At 37.0% G+C, this 20,289-nt stretch overlaps 1 protein-coding gene across 6 annotated transcripts in view; it reads right to left on the reverse strand.

Moving 5' to 3' along the window:
- Window positions 1-4,078: 4,078 nt before the first annotated feature.
- Window positions 4,079-20,289, reverse strand: part of KIF21A (kinesin family member 21A) — a 147,611-nt gene continuing 131,400 nt past the window's right edge. For all 6 annotated transcript variants that reach the window (XM_032432815.1, XM_032432814.1, XM_032432817.1 and 3 more), the window contains 5 exons: window positions 13,309-13,473; window positions 11,248-11,365; window positions 9,646-9,816; window positions 8,610-8,809; window positions 4,079-5,352 (listed from right to left, as the gene is read on the reverse strand). In XM_032432815.1, the coding sequence (XP_032288706.1) occupies window positions 5,259-5,352; window positions 8,610-8,809; window positions 9,646-9,816; window positions 11,248-11,365; window positions 13,309-13,473 (748 nt within the window). In that variant the 3' untranslated portion in view covers window positions 4,079-5,258. The remainder of the gene's footprint in view (window positions 5,353-8,609; window positions 8,810-9,645; window positions 9,817-11,247; window positions 11,366-13,308; window positions 13,474-20,289) is intronic.

Below are 20,289 nucleotides of genomic sequence, written 5' to 3' on the forward strand. Positions count from 1 at the left end.
ATGACAGAACCATAGCATATTGTCATGGCTAACTGCAAGATCAGGGGGGGAAATGTAATCTCTGGCTGGGCAGCCACGTGCTCAGCTGAAATCCTCAGGTTTTTATTGCTAAGAGTCAGAGGGGAGTGACTGGTACTAGGAGAAATTAGAAATCTGTGCCACATATACTACACAGAATCCTCCTGATTTCCTCGGTTGGTGCTGAGCTATTTCAAAAGGTTAAGATCTCCCATCATGCCCACACCACATATCAGGAAAATTCCCATGGAGGGAATTTCCATGGTGGGGATTCCTGTCAACGATCAACACAGCTTTCCCTCTCTCTCTCTCTCTCTCTCTCTCACACACACACAGACACACACACACACACACACACAAATAAGCAAAGGTGAGGGAAGAAGTAGGAGAGGAAGGCCTAGGGAAAAGGAGACAGGAACAGGATGGAATAAGGCACTCATCAGATAAGAAGGTAGCTATTTCAGGATCTTCCAGTTAACGGCCAAAGTAGCTGAAAATTATATTGTCCTCAGCCACTTACTGTCTTCCCTGAGGCTGGTGAAGACACTCCTAGTTGCCTGCTCAGGCAGAGACTACTAAATATAAAAACGGTCTCAGTCTAATCTGAGGATAATAAACACTAGTCAGGTTCCTGATCGGCGCAGGTGAATCCAGGTCTTACTGACATCGGGCGTCCCATCATCCTGTGTTTATTTGTTGGATATTTTTCAGTGATGGTGTTACATGTTTACAACAGGTGAGGACCCACAAAACAGTCCCTCAGGTACCCTCTGCTTCTGTCCTCAAGTAAAACACCAGGCAGGTCTGAAAGCCCGAAGAGCCTAATTGCGTTTTTGGAGACCTTAGGAAAACTGTGGATCCCCCCCGGAGGACGAGCAACCCCTGTGAATGCCTGCAGCCGTGGGAGGTGAGAGGCACCCTAAATCTTCCAGGCCTCGCCGACCTGGGACAGCTCAGACAATAGCACTTGAGGAGATTCCATTAAAACATAAAGCCTCTAGGCAACCAAAAAGTATTGTTTTCAAAGTAAAAAACAATTACACATCTTAATGAGAAAAGGGTATGGTCATTTTTGAGAATTGAATGAGTGTCCAGAAAAAAAATAAATGGAAGAAATATCTTAAAACCCCGACAGAGACCACTGTAACTGGTTTAAGCAGAAAGGGATTTCAGAGAGGGGCATGGCTGCTTACAAAATCGTGAGTAGGTGCTAGATCCCCACCCCCAGAACTAGCCCACGCAGTTTGGCCTCCGCCACAATCAGGAAGATAAGGAATCATCCACTGCCCCCGCTGCAGATGCCAGGAACCGCCTCAGCTGGAGCCAACAAAGACCAGTGCCCTGTGCTCTGCCTCTCAACACCCACAGCTAGTGCCAGATGCTGGCGCCCCGTCACAGCTACCACAGGAAAACAAGGGTTTCTACGACTTTACTGCAGAAGCACCGATTCCTCCTCACTCCACCTCATGCCTGGGTTCACGTGCTTAGTGGGAGCCACGTTAAATGTGGAACCCAAGCTAAAAGCCTGAGAAATGTAGAGACTGCTTTTCCCAAATCCAACACACACACAAACATATTAAAAGGGGTTTGGAGTCATATTATAGACAATGTAGTGCACATTTGTCACTATTTTTGTCTGCTGGCAGAAATCCCCCACAATACTGTATTTCACAATTTCTAGGATGCGCACTGTTTTTTCACAATTAAATATCTCTGAAATCAGATGCTTCTGACGCTCCCTGGCTTCTTAGATGCCCCCCATTTCAGAGACACCCAAAGGGGAAAGTAAATGCTCAGCAAATGTTGGCTATTACAATCATTAACCTCATTAAAAAGAGGGGAGATTAATGGCAGCTGTGACATTTTACAGTTGGTTCAGCATCTCATTATGGTTAGAAAATAGGATAGATAACTCTCATTTTTGTACCATGATACTCATACAGAGCAATCTGTACATTTTATATCTATGATTTACAAACACCAACTCCCAATCATCAGTATCTGCACAGTAACTGGCAAATCAAATCCCCAATAACACAGCAATAATACAACCCATTCTGAGGCTAAAAAGAGAATTTGAGCTGATTCTGAAGTAAGGCATAGGTATTGTTTAGGAAAAATTACAAACAACAGCACAGAAGGATGTGTTACACATTGACAACTTCAGTTTAAGTTTTTATAAAAGATTCCGTATCAGCTGGGAAATAAACAAATGTGGACATAATTAATATGCAAAACATTGTCATTACTCTTTAGCTAAAGTGCGAAGATTTGGATGTGAAAAGAAAGAAATGTTATCTTCCCAAAAAAGAAGACCTCATTCTCAGGGGACATGGCATATATTTAATACATAGTGAGGAGTAATCCATTTTTGAATTTTAGAAGCACTGTTTTAAGAGTTATGATTGGGGTGCTTGGGATGCTCAGTTAAGCCTCCCACTCTTGATCTCAGCTCAGGTCTTGATCTCAGGGTTGTGAGTTCAAGCCCTGCACTGGGCTCCACTCGGTGTGGAGCCTACTTTAAAGAAAAAAAAAAAAGTCACTGTAAACCTTTCTGGATGAGATCTTTAAAGATGAACAGTTATTTTTTGCTGGTTGGCAAACTAGCCCCCGTACAAGGAGGGCAAGGAGAGACAGACAGAAGAGGCAGGCCACTCTAGATTGGTAGGTGGCAGGTTTAATAAGCAAGGGGATTTATTTACGAGGCTTGTCTCCCACGGCCGCAAGACAAGTAGATCTCCACACCTGCCTGCCGGAGCGTTAAAAGTTTACACAAAGGCCTTACCTGGGTTCAGTCTCCAATACCATGTAGATAGTCTCAACAACACATTACTCCCTCAAGGCTAGGTCCTCGAAACAGAGAAACAGCTCTGGCTGTGGGAACGTGGGCAGAACATACATTCCAAGGGCTGGGGAGCTGGTGAGCAGCCTCTGATTGCCCGGATCTAGCTCCTGGGTCAACTGGAGGTCACGTCCTCTCAGTGACTTTTCCCAACATCTTTCAAGATATAAATCTTTAAAGGGGACTGCCTCTTTTACATATTCATTTGAATTATTTGAATCAGATCAACTCTAGCTGAGCCTCTAGCCTTTTAAAAAGAAAACAGACACTGGGCTTTGTGTTCTGTGCAAGCAAACACAGAGCTCAGGACTGTACAACAGACCTCTGATTGGACTCGCAGTCAGGGTAAAATGCCTCCAATAGGGGTGAAGACTTCCCAGATCTTCCCTGTCAGAGCACTGACCAATCTGTAATGAAAGTGCTGGATTTATTCTCTCTCTCTCCACTCAGAGGGCAAGCGTAAACCCAGTCTTGTTGCTTTTTCTGTCCCTAGTACCTGGCCTCGGGCATGCTCAATAAACATTTATCAAATAAATTAATTATCAAATGAGTGGTTGAGAAATAGTCCTGTGAAAAAAACCACTCCAGGAGTATTGAAATTCAAAATGGTCCTAAAAATGTCTCTCAGGTCTCGTCATAGTATTTTCCTCCAGGAAAGGAGGCAAAATTACAAAACAGCTGAATTCCTCTTTACAGGAAAATCCCTTTTTAAAAATTAAAGAAATACATATTTCATTGTGAAATATAGCACACATACATAAAGTAAGAGAAATATATGAACAGTTTAACTTAGGACCCAGGTGGAGAACTAGAACATTTCTAGGACCCCAGAAGCACGGCCACACCCCCTCTACACTCTCAACTCACCTTCTGCAAACATCTGCCAGTCACCACCCCTCTATTTCTTCTTCAATAACCAAGGTCACTATTGTCCTAACATTTGTGGGAATAATTTTTGTTTTACCACCTATGTTCAAATGCCTAAATTATAAGGTTTGCTTTAATTCCCTAAATAGTGAGTTTCCTTGGTTCATCAAGATTAGGTTATGATTCAAACTTTTCAAGAATATTTCATGTCTAGTGAGCAAAAACAGGAATGCACATGAAGTTCTGGATAACAAAAAAAAATGTCTTTCATTATATCACACACAAATAAAAAGTTTTACAAATACTAACCATTTTCATACAATTAGAAAAATAACAAGAGAATGAAAACAATTCAGAGCAACACGTTTATTGAAGCTCTCGCTAAGCTTTCATTTACAAGCAAATATACTCGGGAAAAAAATCACAAGACAATATTTTAAAATGTTATACCATCTACATAAAAATTAAACTTGCAGAATTTACAAATTAATATTCTGAGCAGACAGATAAATTATACATCCTTTTGCAAAATCCAATCTACAGCATTTAAAAATTCAGAGTTACAATGTAAGACATTCTCTCTTTACAATCTACTTATTTACATAGCTTTTCCCACTGCAGATGATATAGTTCTCACCATAACTACCAAGGTTTGCAAACATAGTGTATTTAAAATATATTTAGCAGCATATAAAAAAAATTAGATAAAAGGGTAAGGAAATACTACTATTAAATAAAAATGAAATTAAAAGGTGAGAATAGAAACAACTCCATAGGAAAAATAGATCAAAATATATTTCTGTTAGGACATCAAAAATGTTTCCCATCAGAGAATGTATGCACAGCACTAATAAAACAATTTAACAGCATTTTAGTCCTGAGCACAGAATATAGCACAGCTGTAAAACTTTGGTCAATACAAGTAAACATCAACATTTAACACAAACTGTTTAACATTCTTTGTTAGTAGATAAAGGTCGTCAATTCCACCTTAGGAAAAATCATCAATAATATTCTCCTAATCTTATTTTTTTCCCGTTATATTAAAAGAGCTTTGAAATTTGGGAACCTTCTATAGACTGATATAAATACCAGACAAACGGACCACAATTTGACTAACACTCCCAATATGTTTAAATATATAAACCATCTAAACAGACTATACGATGAGTTACCAATGGGTTGCATTGTATTCCAGGTGTTTTCTGACTATCACAAAAGCAGACATCTTATAATTCAAATAATTTTAAAGTGTTTTTTATAGCTAGGCACAAAAATCCAGCCACAATAAAAGTGTGAATCAAGCAGTATACCAATTAAAGGATATATATGTATTGGCAGATATTATAATTAAGCACACAGGCTAGTACACAGTTTTATTAGAATACCATTTATATTCAGCAGTTGGATTCAGATATATTTTCCAGTTAATCCCATTATAAGTTTCGCCTAATAAATACAGGGCAACATTTCATAACGAACGTACAGAGTATTATCACAGTATTCAGTTCATGACTATCTTCATTCATGTTTAATTACTGGCAATATCTTCCCCCAGATCTCCTACGTCAGAGATCTGGCCATCTTGCAAATTGCGAGCCTTCCAAATTCTCACAGTTCGATCACTACAAATTAAAAATGAACATGTGAAAAGAGGCAGAAAGACAAAGAAATAGCTCTTAGAATCGTGTATTGTGAAGACATTTTCTGAAGAGGACCTCAATAGATATAAGTAAAAATATACATTGTCCCATACGTATATCAAACAGATACCCATAATAATGATATTAAAAATAGTTCATATTGTCGAGGGCTTACTATATGGCAGGCATTGTTACTATGTGCCCTTTAAATATAAATACATTCAATTCTCTTTAACTACCATAGAGATAGATAATGCTATTATCCCCTTTGTATTGATGAGTAAATTGAGATCCAGAGAGGTTAAGTAATTTGCTCAATATCACAAAGTACATGCGTGACAGAACCGAGATTTCAACCTAGGCAGTCTGGTTCCAGGGCCCCACCTCCTAATCACTACACTGGATCTGCACTCATTGTTTCAAAAAACGACTCATGATACAACATTGGTCAGAGATCTTCAGGGACAACAGCTCACAGTAAGGTTACAGTAAGGCTTCTGGGAAGGGAGGAGATCAGGGCAGGGATTCCAGGGAATTGGTGAATCTGTCAACAGTCAGAAGAGTTACCCTCAGGTGAAACAATAAGCCCATAGGAAAAGCAGGAAGCTACTGAGAAGTGGACTGATACTCCAATATCATAGAACATAGAAGATTCAAAGTGTTTCTGAGAAAACTTGTTTTTGTTCACCCAGCATGTGGGTACTGTGGAGTGGTCATTAAACCATCATGTTTCTTACTGTGTCTCTCATAGCTTGAAGGGAGTGTTACTTTTCTCCAATTATCTAGTAAACTCAAAGCCAAAAGAAAGTTTCCATAGAATTTCAGAGTTAAAAGGCACTTCAGAGATTATGCAATCCATTTCAAGGATAAAGAAAGTTTAGTTACGTGTCCAATGTAACATAGTAAAGGGCAGAGGTGAGCCTAGGGTCTAGGCTTTCTAGTTTCTAATCAGCAATCTCTGTTCTTCCTAAGAGTTCTTATCACAAGCAAACAAGAAACGTTTTTTTCTTCTTTTTGTATCTATTTGAGATGACAGATGTTAACTAAACTTATTGTGGTAATCATTTCACAATATATGTAAGTCAAATCATTATGCTGTATGCCTTAAACTTATACAATGCCATATGTCAATTATATCTCCATAAACTCACACAGCATATGTACGCTGAAACAGCGAGGGGATATGTTCATTCATGCACCTACTCATACACCCATTCATTTATTCAACCGTCCATTTAACAAATGTTTATTGAGAACCTGCTGTGTTCCAGGTACTATTCAGGTGCTTGGGACAATTTAAAGACAAACAAGCAAACAAACAAATAAATAACAAAACCCTCTCCCAATGTAGATTATACATTCTAACAAGAGGAGACAGTGCCTGGGAAGCACTTAGAACAAAGCGTGGCAAATACTAAGCACTATACAAGGGTGTGTTAATTGACAAATAAATAAAGTAGAATTTGAAAATAGGCCTTCTGATTTTATTGACCATTTTCCTGATTTTTAAGTTACATAGGAAATACATTTGCATCTGGTGCACCATGGGTAAACTGAGAAAAAGTTCAGTTCTTCAAAAATAAGACTATACTGTGGAAGAGAGATGTTACAGTAACATCATACTTCACCCACCAGATCTCAGTGACATAATACTTTCAGAGTCTTATATTGAGTGTCCCACATCTTTGAGGGGTATTATTTCCAGTAAATTATCAAGGACACAGCAAGTTTCCAAGAGAATAAACAAAAGTAGTGAGTCTTAAGAAAGTAATACATCTTGGAAATAACATCAATGAAACACCAAAGGTAAGCACCTTAGAAAAACACAAAATAAATCAGCTTTGAAGTACTTTAGAGATACGAGAAAGTAAATCTAAGTGAAAAGAGGGATTCAATGAAAATAGCACAAATAATAAGAGATACCATAGAAATACAGCAGAGGTTTCAAAATAAAGTCAGGGTAATCGTGCATTTAGGATAAATGAATCAAGAATGTGCTCTGATTAAATTAAATGTAAAAATGACAAAAGGAGATTTTCAAGGTAGATATTCATGAGACATTTTATATTATTTGAATGAGACCAAGACCTCACATTAGGGTATATATGCTTTCCTTGCCAAAGTACTTATATACATGTCATTTTTATGGTCACAACATCTCTCCACTTCCTTCAAGCATCGTAAACGTCACTTCCTCAGTGAGGCCTTCACCAACCATCCTATTGTGTGACCTCCTCCCCATGATACTCTCTTCCCTGTTCCCTGCTTTATTTTTCTCCATAGCACCTATCACTATGTAACATATTTTAGTTATTTATTTTCTTTTCTTCTCCTTAGAATGAAACTGGGGGTCTGATCTGTTTGGTTCACAGCTCTTCCCAAGAGTCTGGAACAGTGCCTGACATATTGGGGATTCATCATGAATGAAAAATAAGCAAATGAATCCATCAATCCAGCTTCCCTAAGAGGGAGGAAGCAGATATTATTATTAAGTACTTATTCAGCTGACCCTTGAACAACACAGGTTTGAACCACGAGGGTCCACTTTCACATGGATTTTTCGATAAACAGCACAGCACTGTAAATGTATTTTCTCTTCCTTATGATTTTCTTAATAACATTTTCTTTCCTCTAGCTTCCTTTATTGTAAGAATATGTATATAATACATATAACATACAAAATATGTGTTAATTGACTAATGATATTATCAGTAAGGCTTCTGGCCAACAGTAAGCTATTAGCAGTTTAGTTTTGGGGGGAGTCAAAGTTATACCTGGATTTTCAACTATGCAGGGGTCAGTGGCCCTAAGCCTGCATGGTCCAAGGGTCAACTGTACTTTACAGAGAGGAAGAAGAGGAACAAAGAGATTTTTTAAATTATTTATTCTAAATGTGAAGAATGATAAGTTTGTTGTCTTTCTGGGAAAAAAAATCTTTAGAAATTAGTCACCTATAAATGATTTTTTAGATTAAAATCACCAGGGGAAGATCTGGCAGCAGACTTCCCATATAAGCAGAGTCTGGATACAGAAGTAACATTATTCTCATGTATTCTGGGGATTAAACTCAGTGTCCAAAGTGCACATCAGAAAATATAAATAAGAGATCTTAAATAGAATGATTGTAATAAAAGAAGGGTTTTTATATGTTCTACATTTCCAGACATTTACAACTTATAATATTTATTAAATCTGAACACAAGCAACCAACACAGAGAAAAATCACACAGAAAACTTACTCGGCTGCAGTAAAAATGTGGGTGGAATTAACACATATGGCATTGACAGGACTATCATGACCCTTCATCTCTCCGACTGGCACAAAAGTATCCATGTTCCACAGCTTCAGAATGCCCCCTCTGCAGCCACTGAGCAGAACCGGGTGCCCTGGCACCACTCCTAGGGCACAGACCCAATCCTTATGTGCATTTGGAACTTGCTGAGAGAAAGAAAGAGAAATCAGCAGCTTAAGAGGAGCCCTCCAAAATGACATTTTCACAGCAAAGTAAGTTACAAACATTTTTGTTGACAAAACAATATTTGGAATACTGAATGGCCTGGAAACTATAAAAATCATTTTCTATGCAATCATTCTTAGTGACTTACAGAAATAAATCTGCAATTTGCTTCCAATTTGCCTCAATTATTATTAGTGTTATCAATATTAAAGACTTATAATGTTAAAAATCTTACAGAATCTAAAAGACCCAGAAAGTATACAGAATTATTCACATCGCATTCTCTTCATGGGAGTTAATATCTCACCTCTCTCCAAAATGAATTTAATTCAACAAGTTTGAAAACTACAACCCGGTATGTAGACTATAAAGAATGCCTCATAAAGTTACTGCCTTCAACCTTTGGTAGAAAACATGGAGGCTTAAGGCTTTTTGGAGAAGACCAGAGCTAACATACATTTCATAATGAGTAAACAATAATTCTAAGCTCAAACTATATGACTATATTTGAGTGTAAATATATTTATATGAATAATATAAAAGTCACAACCATGAATGTATATCTATAAAGGATTTTGAATGCAATAAATGCATCTGTTGCCAGTTTGTTCCATTGACCTGCTACTTGTTCATTTTGTTTTCATCTATCCTTACCTAGAAGGTATTATTAAATATTGAATATTGCCCTTCTCATAATTAGTAACTCTGGTGGCTGAAGATGAAACACTCTTTAAGAGGCTCTTCAAGTTCTTACATGGACTAGTGGTGGCTCTGAAGAACCGGTACCCACCCCATCCCATGAAAGGTTTTGCATTACCTGTAGAAGGTCTTTTTGAGCTAAGTCCCATTTCTTGATTCCATTATCTCTGGACCCACTAAATAGGTTATCCCCTTGTATGGTTAGCGCTTCAATGCCATCATAATGAGGGGGCTCAAAATTGTGAGTGGGACTCACAGTTCCCAGAGCCCCTTCAGTTACATCAAACATCTAAAAAAGAAACAGAGAGAAAGCAGACATCCTATTTAACTTACAAATAAACACCTATATGTGTTCATACCTAGAAACACATATACGTGTATATTAACCAGATGTGACATGTTTTGTTCTAATACTTTACTAAATTAACTAAATTAACCTGGTATGAGTGACTCAGGATGAACCCGGGCCCTATTTTCACATTACTTTTGCTTACATGTCACATGCTTATGTGTTTGTAGGCTTTTAAGAAAGGCAACCAATTTTTTCATGTATGAGTGTACAAATGATATGTTTAATAATACAAATACTACATATCAATCCACTTGAAAGTCAGAAAAATGATATGGCTGTTATTTAAACACTATTAGATAGTTCTGCAATCCCGGTGGTCATCTCAAATTTCCCAAAGTTGCTATTCAAAACCTCCCACCCCCCCTCAGTTGCCCTCATCTCTGTTGACCTTGTAATTTCCTGAAAAGGCTAGCATGATCAAAAATGAACTTTTTGGATTCTTCCCTCCATTCCAAAAGTTTCCTTTTCTCTTCAAACATTCTCTTACCCTTCCCTTCTTTTCAGATGCTAAAGTGTGCTTACTGCTTCCCAAGGTTCACATCACTGTTGTGGTTCTAACTGTTCCTACCAACTTCATCAATTACCACCACTTCCCTCTTCACACTTTCCCTCTCCACCAGAGCCTGCTTCCTAAGCAGACAGGCATACCCAAGTCTACCAAATACAAAATCCTCTTCCTTTAACCATTCTATTTTCATGTCACTAACCCATTTCTCATCTCTTAATCTCAGATTCTAAAAAGAGTACTTATTCTTTTCCTATATCTCTGTTACTGTATCCTCTTTTTATTCCTAATTGGTTCTTACAGGAATTCCCAAGGCTGAGTCCTGGCAACCTCTCTCTCCTTTGGCCATGTCAGCTACTCTAACCCCTCGAACATCTGCTTCTACTCGAATGGCTCCCAAACCTGCATGCCTAGTCATAACTTACATTGAACTCTAGACTTGCCTTTCAAATGGCCTACTCGCCTACATGAGGATGACTTCTATTACTTAGTATCTCAAATTTAATATTTCCAGAACCAAACTGTGCATCTTCCCTTATCTGCTAATTTCATTAAGATCTGAAGATCATAATAAATTCAGTATAAAAGATGGTGACAGTGAGAATTATGCATTAGTTGGATGACTGAGCCAAAGATCTTTAAAATCCCTCCCAAACTATCTTCTATGAAAAATGAGAATACATGATTGAATAATAAGACAATAAAATCAAAAACTATGAGTGAGGAAAAGATCACGAAGAAAAAGTAAAGGATAGAAATGGAAAAAAAAGAAAACTGATTAAGAGAAAAGAGCTCTAGGTGCATCTGAATACTCCAAATCTATCATTTAATAGGAGAATATAATTTCACTCTATCATACACACTTTGATGTAATGATCCTTGGAGCCAGTGACGATTAGATCTTGTCCATTAGAAATCTGATCTACAGTAAGGCACATAACAGGGCCTAGGTGTCCTGTTAACTTTCCGGTAGACTGAAACCTTTAAAAAGAAAGAAAATAATTTTGTTTGAAAATATTTCTTAATGTACTGAGGCTAAGCCTCAACATAAATAATCTATATTCTTTGATGAAACTGTTCACTAATTTTCTTTTTTATTTTAGCTCCACCTCTTTGCAACTTTCTTCAAGTTCAGAGTCCAAAAATGGCCAAACTAACCTATTCTATGATTGATGTGTGAGGATTCCTAAGTAAGTTATTCCAAAGTGACTAATGTCATTCAGACAGTAAACTTAAAAAGGCAGCAAAACTTGCTAAAGATTGATTTTAATCCAACCTAAGTCCAGGTAAACCTTAATCTGTTAAATGTCCAAATATGTTATAAATATATGACCAAGGTCCAATTTGGAATTTGATTAAAACAACTGTTATCACTTATATAACTACACAATCAGCAACAATATGGAAAAAGACTCATTTATAACAAACACATAAATTCTCACATATACACATACACATGTATGTACACCCATCATATAGACATGTACACACATGTATACACCTATGCACACAAACATGTGTATATGTGTGTCAGAAAGTAGGCGGTCTATTTCATCAGTTATTATAAAGATTGGAAATGACCAGGATATATAACTAACTGGTAGAAAAATGTATGACATCAGTTGTCAGGGAGTAACAACAAACCTTTGTCTCATACTCCTACCTCAATCAAGCTGCTGAAATACAGAGATATATTTAACTTGTAGAATATTAGTTTCTTGAAAACTATTCTCTTAGTTACTTTGTTACAATACATCCACATTTAATCATGTTGCTGAAATCAAGCAGGTTTCAAAGGACTTAACTTTTCAGCAAAAATAGAAAGTGTAAAGATTTTCAAAAGCTGCTATCTTTTCTGTCTCATGGCATGACTTTGAGTGTCTTCCTCCATGGTGCTCTGACTACGAGGCAAGTTTTAATATCTTCAAGAATAAACCAAGTACTCACCTCTTTTCTCATTCTCTTAAGCACTGTGTTCAATTTTCTACATTCTATTTCTAAAACAGTACTCAGGACTGTGTTTCTTCTCTCTTTCATCTATTTACCTGTAAATTATGTTCATTATACTTTCTCAGTCATGTGTTAAAATGTTACAAGTTATAACTAGTCATTTTCAGTTTCCAAAATATCCGTCACTCAGTATCCTTTAATTGCCTGTTTAGTGGCCATTATCCTCCATTACAACAGAGCCCTAAGAAGGCAGATACCACATTTGTCTTGCTCAGTCTTTATTCCCAGCACCTACCACAGTCTTGGTGCAGTGCCTCCCAGAATCGATGCTGAAAAAATACTTAACTAAGAAATGAATATTCCCTTGCTGCCAAAATTTTCAAGAACTAGAAAAGAAGCTAAAATAAACACTCAAGTGAAGGATAAAAGCTCATATTTCCAGGCAAATAAAAACCAAATCAGAGATGTAATGCTTTAGATTTCAACTTATCATTTTTTTTACCCATTTCGATCTTCTTAATACTTTATCTTTTCTATATATTTTATATTCACAAAAACCCTGTAAGGATTTATGCCCAAATTTGTTAAATTAAGTTTATAAATTAAAAATTTTGAAATATAAGACGTTTAAGTGATGCTGCCCCAAAAATAACTCTTTCAAAGGTCCTGGTGGAACTAGAATGAGAATCTTGATCTCTTCCTAGTAAACAACACGAATTGTAGACAAATATTAAAGAGGCTATTTTTCTTCATATACTTTTTTTCTATCAATGGAGACTAAAAGAAAGGAAAATTGTGAGTTTGCTGATGCGGACAGAAGAGACATCTAGGGATACTGGGCCAAACAGAAAAGCCTATGATTTTATATTAACTTCTGGCTTATAAAAATTAGATTTCATATGCACCAATATGTTATTAATATCTGAAAACTGTATTTGCCATATATAAGAAATACATTTTCTTAAAAATTCTACCTTTTAAGATCCCACATTCTGACAGCATTTCCAGAAGCTGCATAGAGGAAAGTGCCAGTTGGGTTTAGAGCAATTTGATTTATCTGGTTTTCTCCAGAAGGAATAGCTACTGTCCGGCTGGTACTTGCAGAACAGGCATCTCCAAGAGTAACCTGACCTGAAGATCTTAACAGAGACAAAACAAAAAGAAAAAGTCACATTTCTGGGCAAGAGTTCAGCTTCGGGTTCCTTGAATTCCTAGGAAACTGGCTGTAGGCACAACAAGCTCTGGGTCCTTTGGTCACCGTGTCAACCGCACGGCGCACAGAACCTCACACACACATACCTGGCACTTAGAAATACATTTGATGAGGAAGTGAATAAATGAATGACTAAAACAAGATGATATGGCTTATAATTCTTAATTTGTAAGTCTCGTATAATGCTAGGAATTCCAGGCCCTGAGTTAGGGATGACCAGAACATCATTCAAAAAAGATTAGATATCAAAGATTTAAAAAAAAAAAAAAAAAAGACAACAAATGATACAGTGCCACAGGTAATTCATTTTCCTGCAGCTTCCAGAAACGTCCCCACCCCCACCCCTGGGGGCCAGGCCTTCCAATACTCCTTTTGTCCATAAGAATTGCTTTTTGAATTAAAGACACTGAGGATTTTTCAAACCATTTTCAGTTTTAGTTTACTCTAACTCAATCATACATGGAGTATTTACCATGTGCTAAAGACTTAAACATAACATTTCTATTTCCTCAGATAAATTCTAAGTGATATATTCTTAAATTTTGAAACATTTTCTCAGTTAACAACCAAAATATCAAGTTATAATTAATCCTTTTAAATTTGACTTTAGTCAGTCAGCTGGACTGGCAGATTTCTAAGATACAGTGTCCCTTTTTCTATAAAATTTTCCTCACAAGACTTGTATTCAGTACAGTAAATAATGAGTAGTTATCAAAATACAAATTAGAACTTATGTTAATAATCCCTACTCTAGGGGTGCCTGGGTGGCTTAGTCGGTTAAGCGTCTGCCTTCGGCTCAGGTCATAGTCCCAGGGTCCTGGGATCGAGCCCCACATCGGGCTACCTGCTTGGCAGGAAGCCTGCTTCTCCCTCTCCCACTCCCCCTGCTTGTGTTCCCTCTCTCGCTGTGTCTCTCTCTGTCAAATAAATAAAATCTTAAAAAAATAAAATCCCTACTCTACAAATTATAAAAAATAACCTATCCCATGTTCCCTTTGCTTATTTAAAACAAGAGTTCACCCCTATTTTAATTACGTAAAACAGTTCATCCATCTTATAGCAAAAAGAATCATTATTTGCTCTATATTTTAAAGACATATATGATGACACAGAAAACAAACTCATCCTCCAATTGTCCAACCTAACCCACAGTTATGAAATTTGTGCTCACACAAAAGCAGTCTAGGTCCTAAAACAAACAAACAAAAAAACTCTCAATTATCCAATACCTGCTAATTAAAGGTTACAAGTACTTCTTAACTGTGATGATTTTAGCCATTTTTCCAAGGAGTGGTATTCATTTGAAGCAAGTAATGTAAATCATTTAACTACATCAAGTAAAAAATACTATGAACATGCAATACCTTAGTATTTAAGAGGGAGGAAATATTAAATGTATACTTAGTCACAGACCAAATATGATTCATTCTTTCCTATTTAATACCAGGCCCTTTTTAAAATTTAAATTCGATTAGCCAATATATGGTACATCATTAGTTTCAGATGTAGAGTCAGTTATTCATCAGTTGCTTTTAACACCCAGTGCTCATCACATCACGTGCCCTCTTTAATGCCCATCACCCTATTACCCAATTCCCCCACCCACCTCCCCTCCAGCAACCCTCAGTTTGTTTCCTAGAGTTAAGAGTCTCTCATGGTTTGTCTCCCTCTCCATTACTTCGCATTCAGTTTTCCCTCCCTTCCCCTATGATCCTCTGCACTTTCTTATATTCTACATATGAGTGAAACCATGTAATTTAATCGTCTTTCTCTGATTGACTTATTTTGCTCAGCATAATACTGAGCAGTTCCATCCATGTCAATGTAAATGGTAAGTATTCATCCTTTCTGATGGCTGAGCAATATTCCATTGTATATATGGACCACATCTTCTTTATCCACTCATCTGTCAATGGACATCTCAATTCTTTCCATAGTTTGGCTATTGTGGACATTGCTGGTATAAACATTGGAGTGCATGTACCCCTTCAGATCATTACATTTTGGGCTAAATACCTAGTAGTGCAATTGCTGGGTCATAGGGTAGCTCTACTTTTAACTTCCTGAGGAATCTCCATACTGTTTTCTAGAGTGGCTGCACCAGCTTGCATTCCCACCAACAGTGTAAGAGGGTACCCCTTTCTCCACACCCCTGACAACATTTGTTGTTTCCTGATTTGTTAATTTTAGCCATTCTGACTGGTGTGAGGTGGTATCTTATTGTGGTTTTGATTTGTATTTCCCTGATGCCAAGGGATGTTGAGCATTTTTTCCTGTTTGTTGGCCATTTGTATGTCTTCTTTGCAGAAATATTTGTTCATATCTTCTGCCCATTTCTTGACAGGATTATTGGTTTTGGAGGTGTTGAGTTTGATAAGTTCTTTATAGATCTTGGATACTAGCCTTTATCTGATATGTCATTTGCAAATATCTTCTCTTTCTGTACATTGCCTTTTAGCTTTGTTGACTCCTTCCTTTGCTGTGCAGAAGCTTTTTATCTTGATGAAGTCTGAATAGTTCATTTTTGCTTTTGTTTCCCTTGCCTTTGGAGACGAATCTAGCAAGAAGTTGCTGCGGCTGAGGTCACAGGTTGCTGTCTATGTTCTACTCTAGGATTTTGATGGATTCCTGTGTCACATTTAGATCTTTCATCCATTTTGAGTTTGTGTATGATGTAAGAGAATGGTCCAGTTTCATTCTTCTGCATGTGGCTGTCCAATTTTCCCAACACCATTTGTTGAAGAGACTGTCCTTTTTCTATTGGATATTCTTTCCTGCTTTGTCAAAAATTAGTTGACATGGAGTTAAGGGTCCATTTCTGGGTTCACTATTCCGTTCCATTAATCTATGTGTCTGTTTTTGTGCCAGGACCATACTGTCTTGATGATCACAGCTTTGTAATATAGCTTGACGTCCAGGATTGTGATGCCACAAGCTTTGGTTTTCTTTTTCAACATTCCTCTGGCTATTCAGGGTCTTTTCTGGTTCCATACAAATTTTAGGATTATTTGTTCCAGCTCTGTGAAAAATGTCAATGGTATTTTGATAGGGATTGCATTAAATGTGTAGATTTTCTGAGAAGCATAGAAATTTTAACAATATTTATTCATCCAATGCATGAGCATTGAATATTTTTCCATTTCTTTGTGTCTTCCTCAATTTCTTTCACAAGTGTCTGTAGTTTTTAGAGTACAGATCCCTTACCTCTTTGGTTAGGTTTATTCCCAGGTATCTTACGATTTTTGGTGAAATTATAAATGGGATTGATTCCTTAATTTTTCTTTCTTCTTTTGCATTGTTAGTGTATAGAAATGCAACTAATTTCTGTGCATTGATTTTATATACTGCCACATTGCTGAATTCCTGTATGAGTTCTAGCAATTTTGGGGTGGAGTATGTTGAGTTTTCCACATAAAGTATCATGCCATCTGTGAAGAGTGGGAGTTTGACTTCTTCTTTGCCGATTTGGATGCCTTTTATTTCTTTTTGTTGTCTGATTGCTGAGACTAGGACTTCTAGTACTATGTTCAACAACAGTGGTGAGAGTGGACATCCCTATCGTGTTCCTGACGTTAAGGGAAAAGCTCTCAGTTTGAGAGCTTTGACCCTTTGAGAATGATATTCGCTATAGGCTTTTCATAGATGGCTTTTATGATATTGAGGTATGTTCCTTCTATCCCTATACTTTGAAGAGTTTTAATCAAGAAAGAATGCTTTTTCTGCATCAATTGAGAGGATCACATGGTTCTTGTCTTTTCTTTTACTAATGTGATCTATCGTGTTGATTGATTTGCGAATATTGAACCACCCTTGCATCCCAGAAATAAATCCCAATTGGTCATGGTGAAGAATCCTCTTAATGTACTGTTGGATCGTATTGGCTAGTATCTTTGTATTTTGGCATCTATATTCATCAGGGATGTTGGTCTGTAACTCTCCTTTTTGGTGGGGTCTTTGTACGGTTTTGAGATTAAGATAATGCTGGCCTCATAGAACAAGTTTGGAAGTTTTCCTTCCATTTCTATTTTTTGAAACAGCTTCAGAAGAACAGGTATTAATTCTTCTTTAAATGTTTGGTAGAATTCCTCTGGGAAGCCATCCTGCCCTGGACTCTTGTTTGTTGGGAGATTTTTGATTACTACTTCAATTTTTTGCTGGTTATGGGTCTGTTCAGGTTTTTTATTTCTTCCTGCTACAATTTTGGTAGTTTATAAGTTTCTAGGAATGCATCCATTTCTTCCAGATTGCCTAATTTGTTGGCATATAGTTGCTCATAATATGTTCTTTGTATTTCCTTGGTGTTGGTCATTATCTCTCCTCTTTCATTCATGATTTTATTAATTTGGGTCCTTTCTCTTTTCTTTTTGATAAGTCTGGCCAGGGGTTTATCAATCTTATTAATCCTTTCAAAGAACCAGCTTCTAGTTTCATTGAACTGTTCTACTGTTCTTTTGTTTTCCATTTCATTGGTTTCTGCTCTAATCTTTATTATTTCTTTTCTCCTGCTTGGTTTGGGCTCTGTTTGCTGTTCTTTCTCCAGCTCCTTTAGGTGTAAGGTTAGCTTGTGTATTTCAAACATTTCTAGTTTCTTGAGAAAGGCTTGTATTGCTATGTACTTCCCTCTTAGGACTGCCTTTGCTGCATCCCAAAGGTTTTGAACAGTTGTGTTTTCATTTTCATTTGTTTCCATGAATTTTTTAATTCTTCTTTAATTTTCTGGTTGACCCATTCATTCTTTAGTAGGATGCTCTTTAACCTCCAAGTATTTTAGTTCCTTCCAAGTTTCCTCTTGTGATTGAGTTCAAGTTTCAAAGCACTGTGGTCTGAAAATATGCAGGGAATGATCCCAACCTTTTGGTACTGGTTGAGACCTGATTTGTAACCCAGTATGTGATCTATTCTGGAGAATGTTCCATGGGCATTTGAGAAGAATGTGCATTCTGTTGCTTTAGGATGGAATGCTCTAAACATATCTGTGAAGTCCATCTGGTCCTGTGTGTCATTCAAAGCCCTTGTTTCCTTGTTGATCTTCTGCTTAGGTGATCTGTCTATTGCTGTGATTGGGCTGTTTAAAGTCCCCTACTATTATTCTATTATTAATTATCCATGGGTTTCTTTAATTTTTTTATTGGTTTATATAATTGGCTGCTCCCAAGTTAGGAGCATAAATACTTATAATTGTTAGATTTTCTTGTTGGATAGACCCTTTAAGTATAATATATTGTCCTCTTCATCTCTTACTACAGTCTTTGGTTTAAAATCTAATTTGTCTGATATAAGGATTGCTACCCCAGCTTTCTTTTGATGTCCATTAACATGATAGATGGTTCTCCACCCCCTCATTTTCAGTCTGGAGGTGTCTTTGGGTCTAAAATGTGTCTCTTGTAGACTGCATATTGATGGGTCTTGCTTTTTTATCCAATCTGATACCCTGTGTCTTTGATTAGAGCCTTTAGTCCATTTACATTCAGAGTAACTATTGAAAGATATGAATTTAGTGCCATTGTATTACCTGTAAAATCACTATTTCTGTGTATTGTTTCTGTTCCTTTCAGATCTATGTTACTTTTGGGCTCTCTCTTTGTTTACAGGATCCCCTTTAATATTTCCTGCAGGGCTGGTTTAGTGACCACAAATTCTTTTAGTTTCTGTTTGTCCTAGAAGCTCTTTATCTCTCCTTCCATTCTGAATGACAGTCTTGCTGGATAAAGTATTCTTGGCTGCATGTTTTTCTCATTTAGTACCCTCAGTATATCATGCCAGCCCTTTCTGGCCTGCCACGTCTCTGTGAATAGGTCTTCTACCCTTGTAGGTCTAATGTTCCTACCCTTGTAGGTCAAGGACTTCTTGTCTCAAGCTACTTTCAGGATTTTCTCTTTGTCTCTGAAATTTGTAAGCTTCACTATTTATTATATGTTGGGCTGTTGACCTAATTTTATTGATTTTGAGGGGGGTTCTCTGTGCCTCCTGGACTTGAATGCCTGTTTTCTTCCCCAGATGTAGCTCAAATATACCTTCTGCCCCCCATTTCCTCTTCTTCTGGGACCCCAATAATTCTAATATTGTTTCACTTTATGGTTTCACTGATCTCTGGAATCCTCCCCTCATAGTCCAGTAATTGTTTATCTCTCTTTTGCTCAGTTTCCTTATTCTCCATAATTTTATCTTCTATATCACTTATTCTCTCTTCTGCCTCATTTATCCTAGCAGTAAGAGCCTCCATTGTTGATTGCATCTCCGCAATACCCTTTTTGATTTCAACCTGGTTAGATCTTAGTTCTTTTATTTCTCCAGAAAGGGATTCTCTAGTGTTTTCTATGCTTTTTCCAAGCCCAGCTACTATCTTTATAATCATTGTTCTGAATTCTAGCTCCAAGATTTCACTAATATCCATATTTATTAAGTCTCTAGCATTGAGTACTGCCTCTTGTTCTTTTTTCTGGGAATTTTTCCTTCTGGTCATTTTGTCCAGAGAAGAGATGAACAAGAGAACAAAAAAGAAATAAAAAATAAAAATATCAACAACAACCCCAGCAAAATATACACTAGACAAATCAGAAGAGATCAGAAACCAAAAAAGAAAAATAAAGGGAAAAAAGAATATAATCAAACAGGTAGACAGAACAGAGGGATACACTTGGCCTGGGGGTATTTTGGTCTGTTTGTTAGAAGACACTTGATCCCAATATTGTAAAGAAAAACATATATATATATATATATATATATATATATATATACACAC

This window comes from Phoca vitulina, unplaced genomic scaffold, assembly GCF_004348235.1.
Source record: "Phoca vitulina isolate PV1807 unplaced genomic scaffold, GSC_HSeal_1.0 scaffold49, whole genome shotgun sequence".
Classification (NCBI taxonomy): domain Eukaryota; kingdom Metazoa; phylum Chordata; class Mammalia; order Carnivora; family Phocidae; genus Phoca; species Phoca vitulina.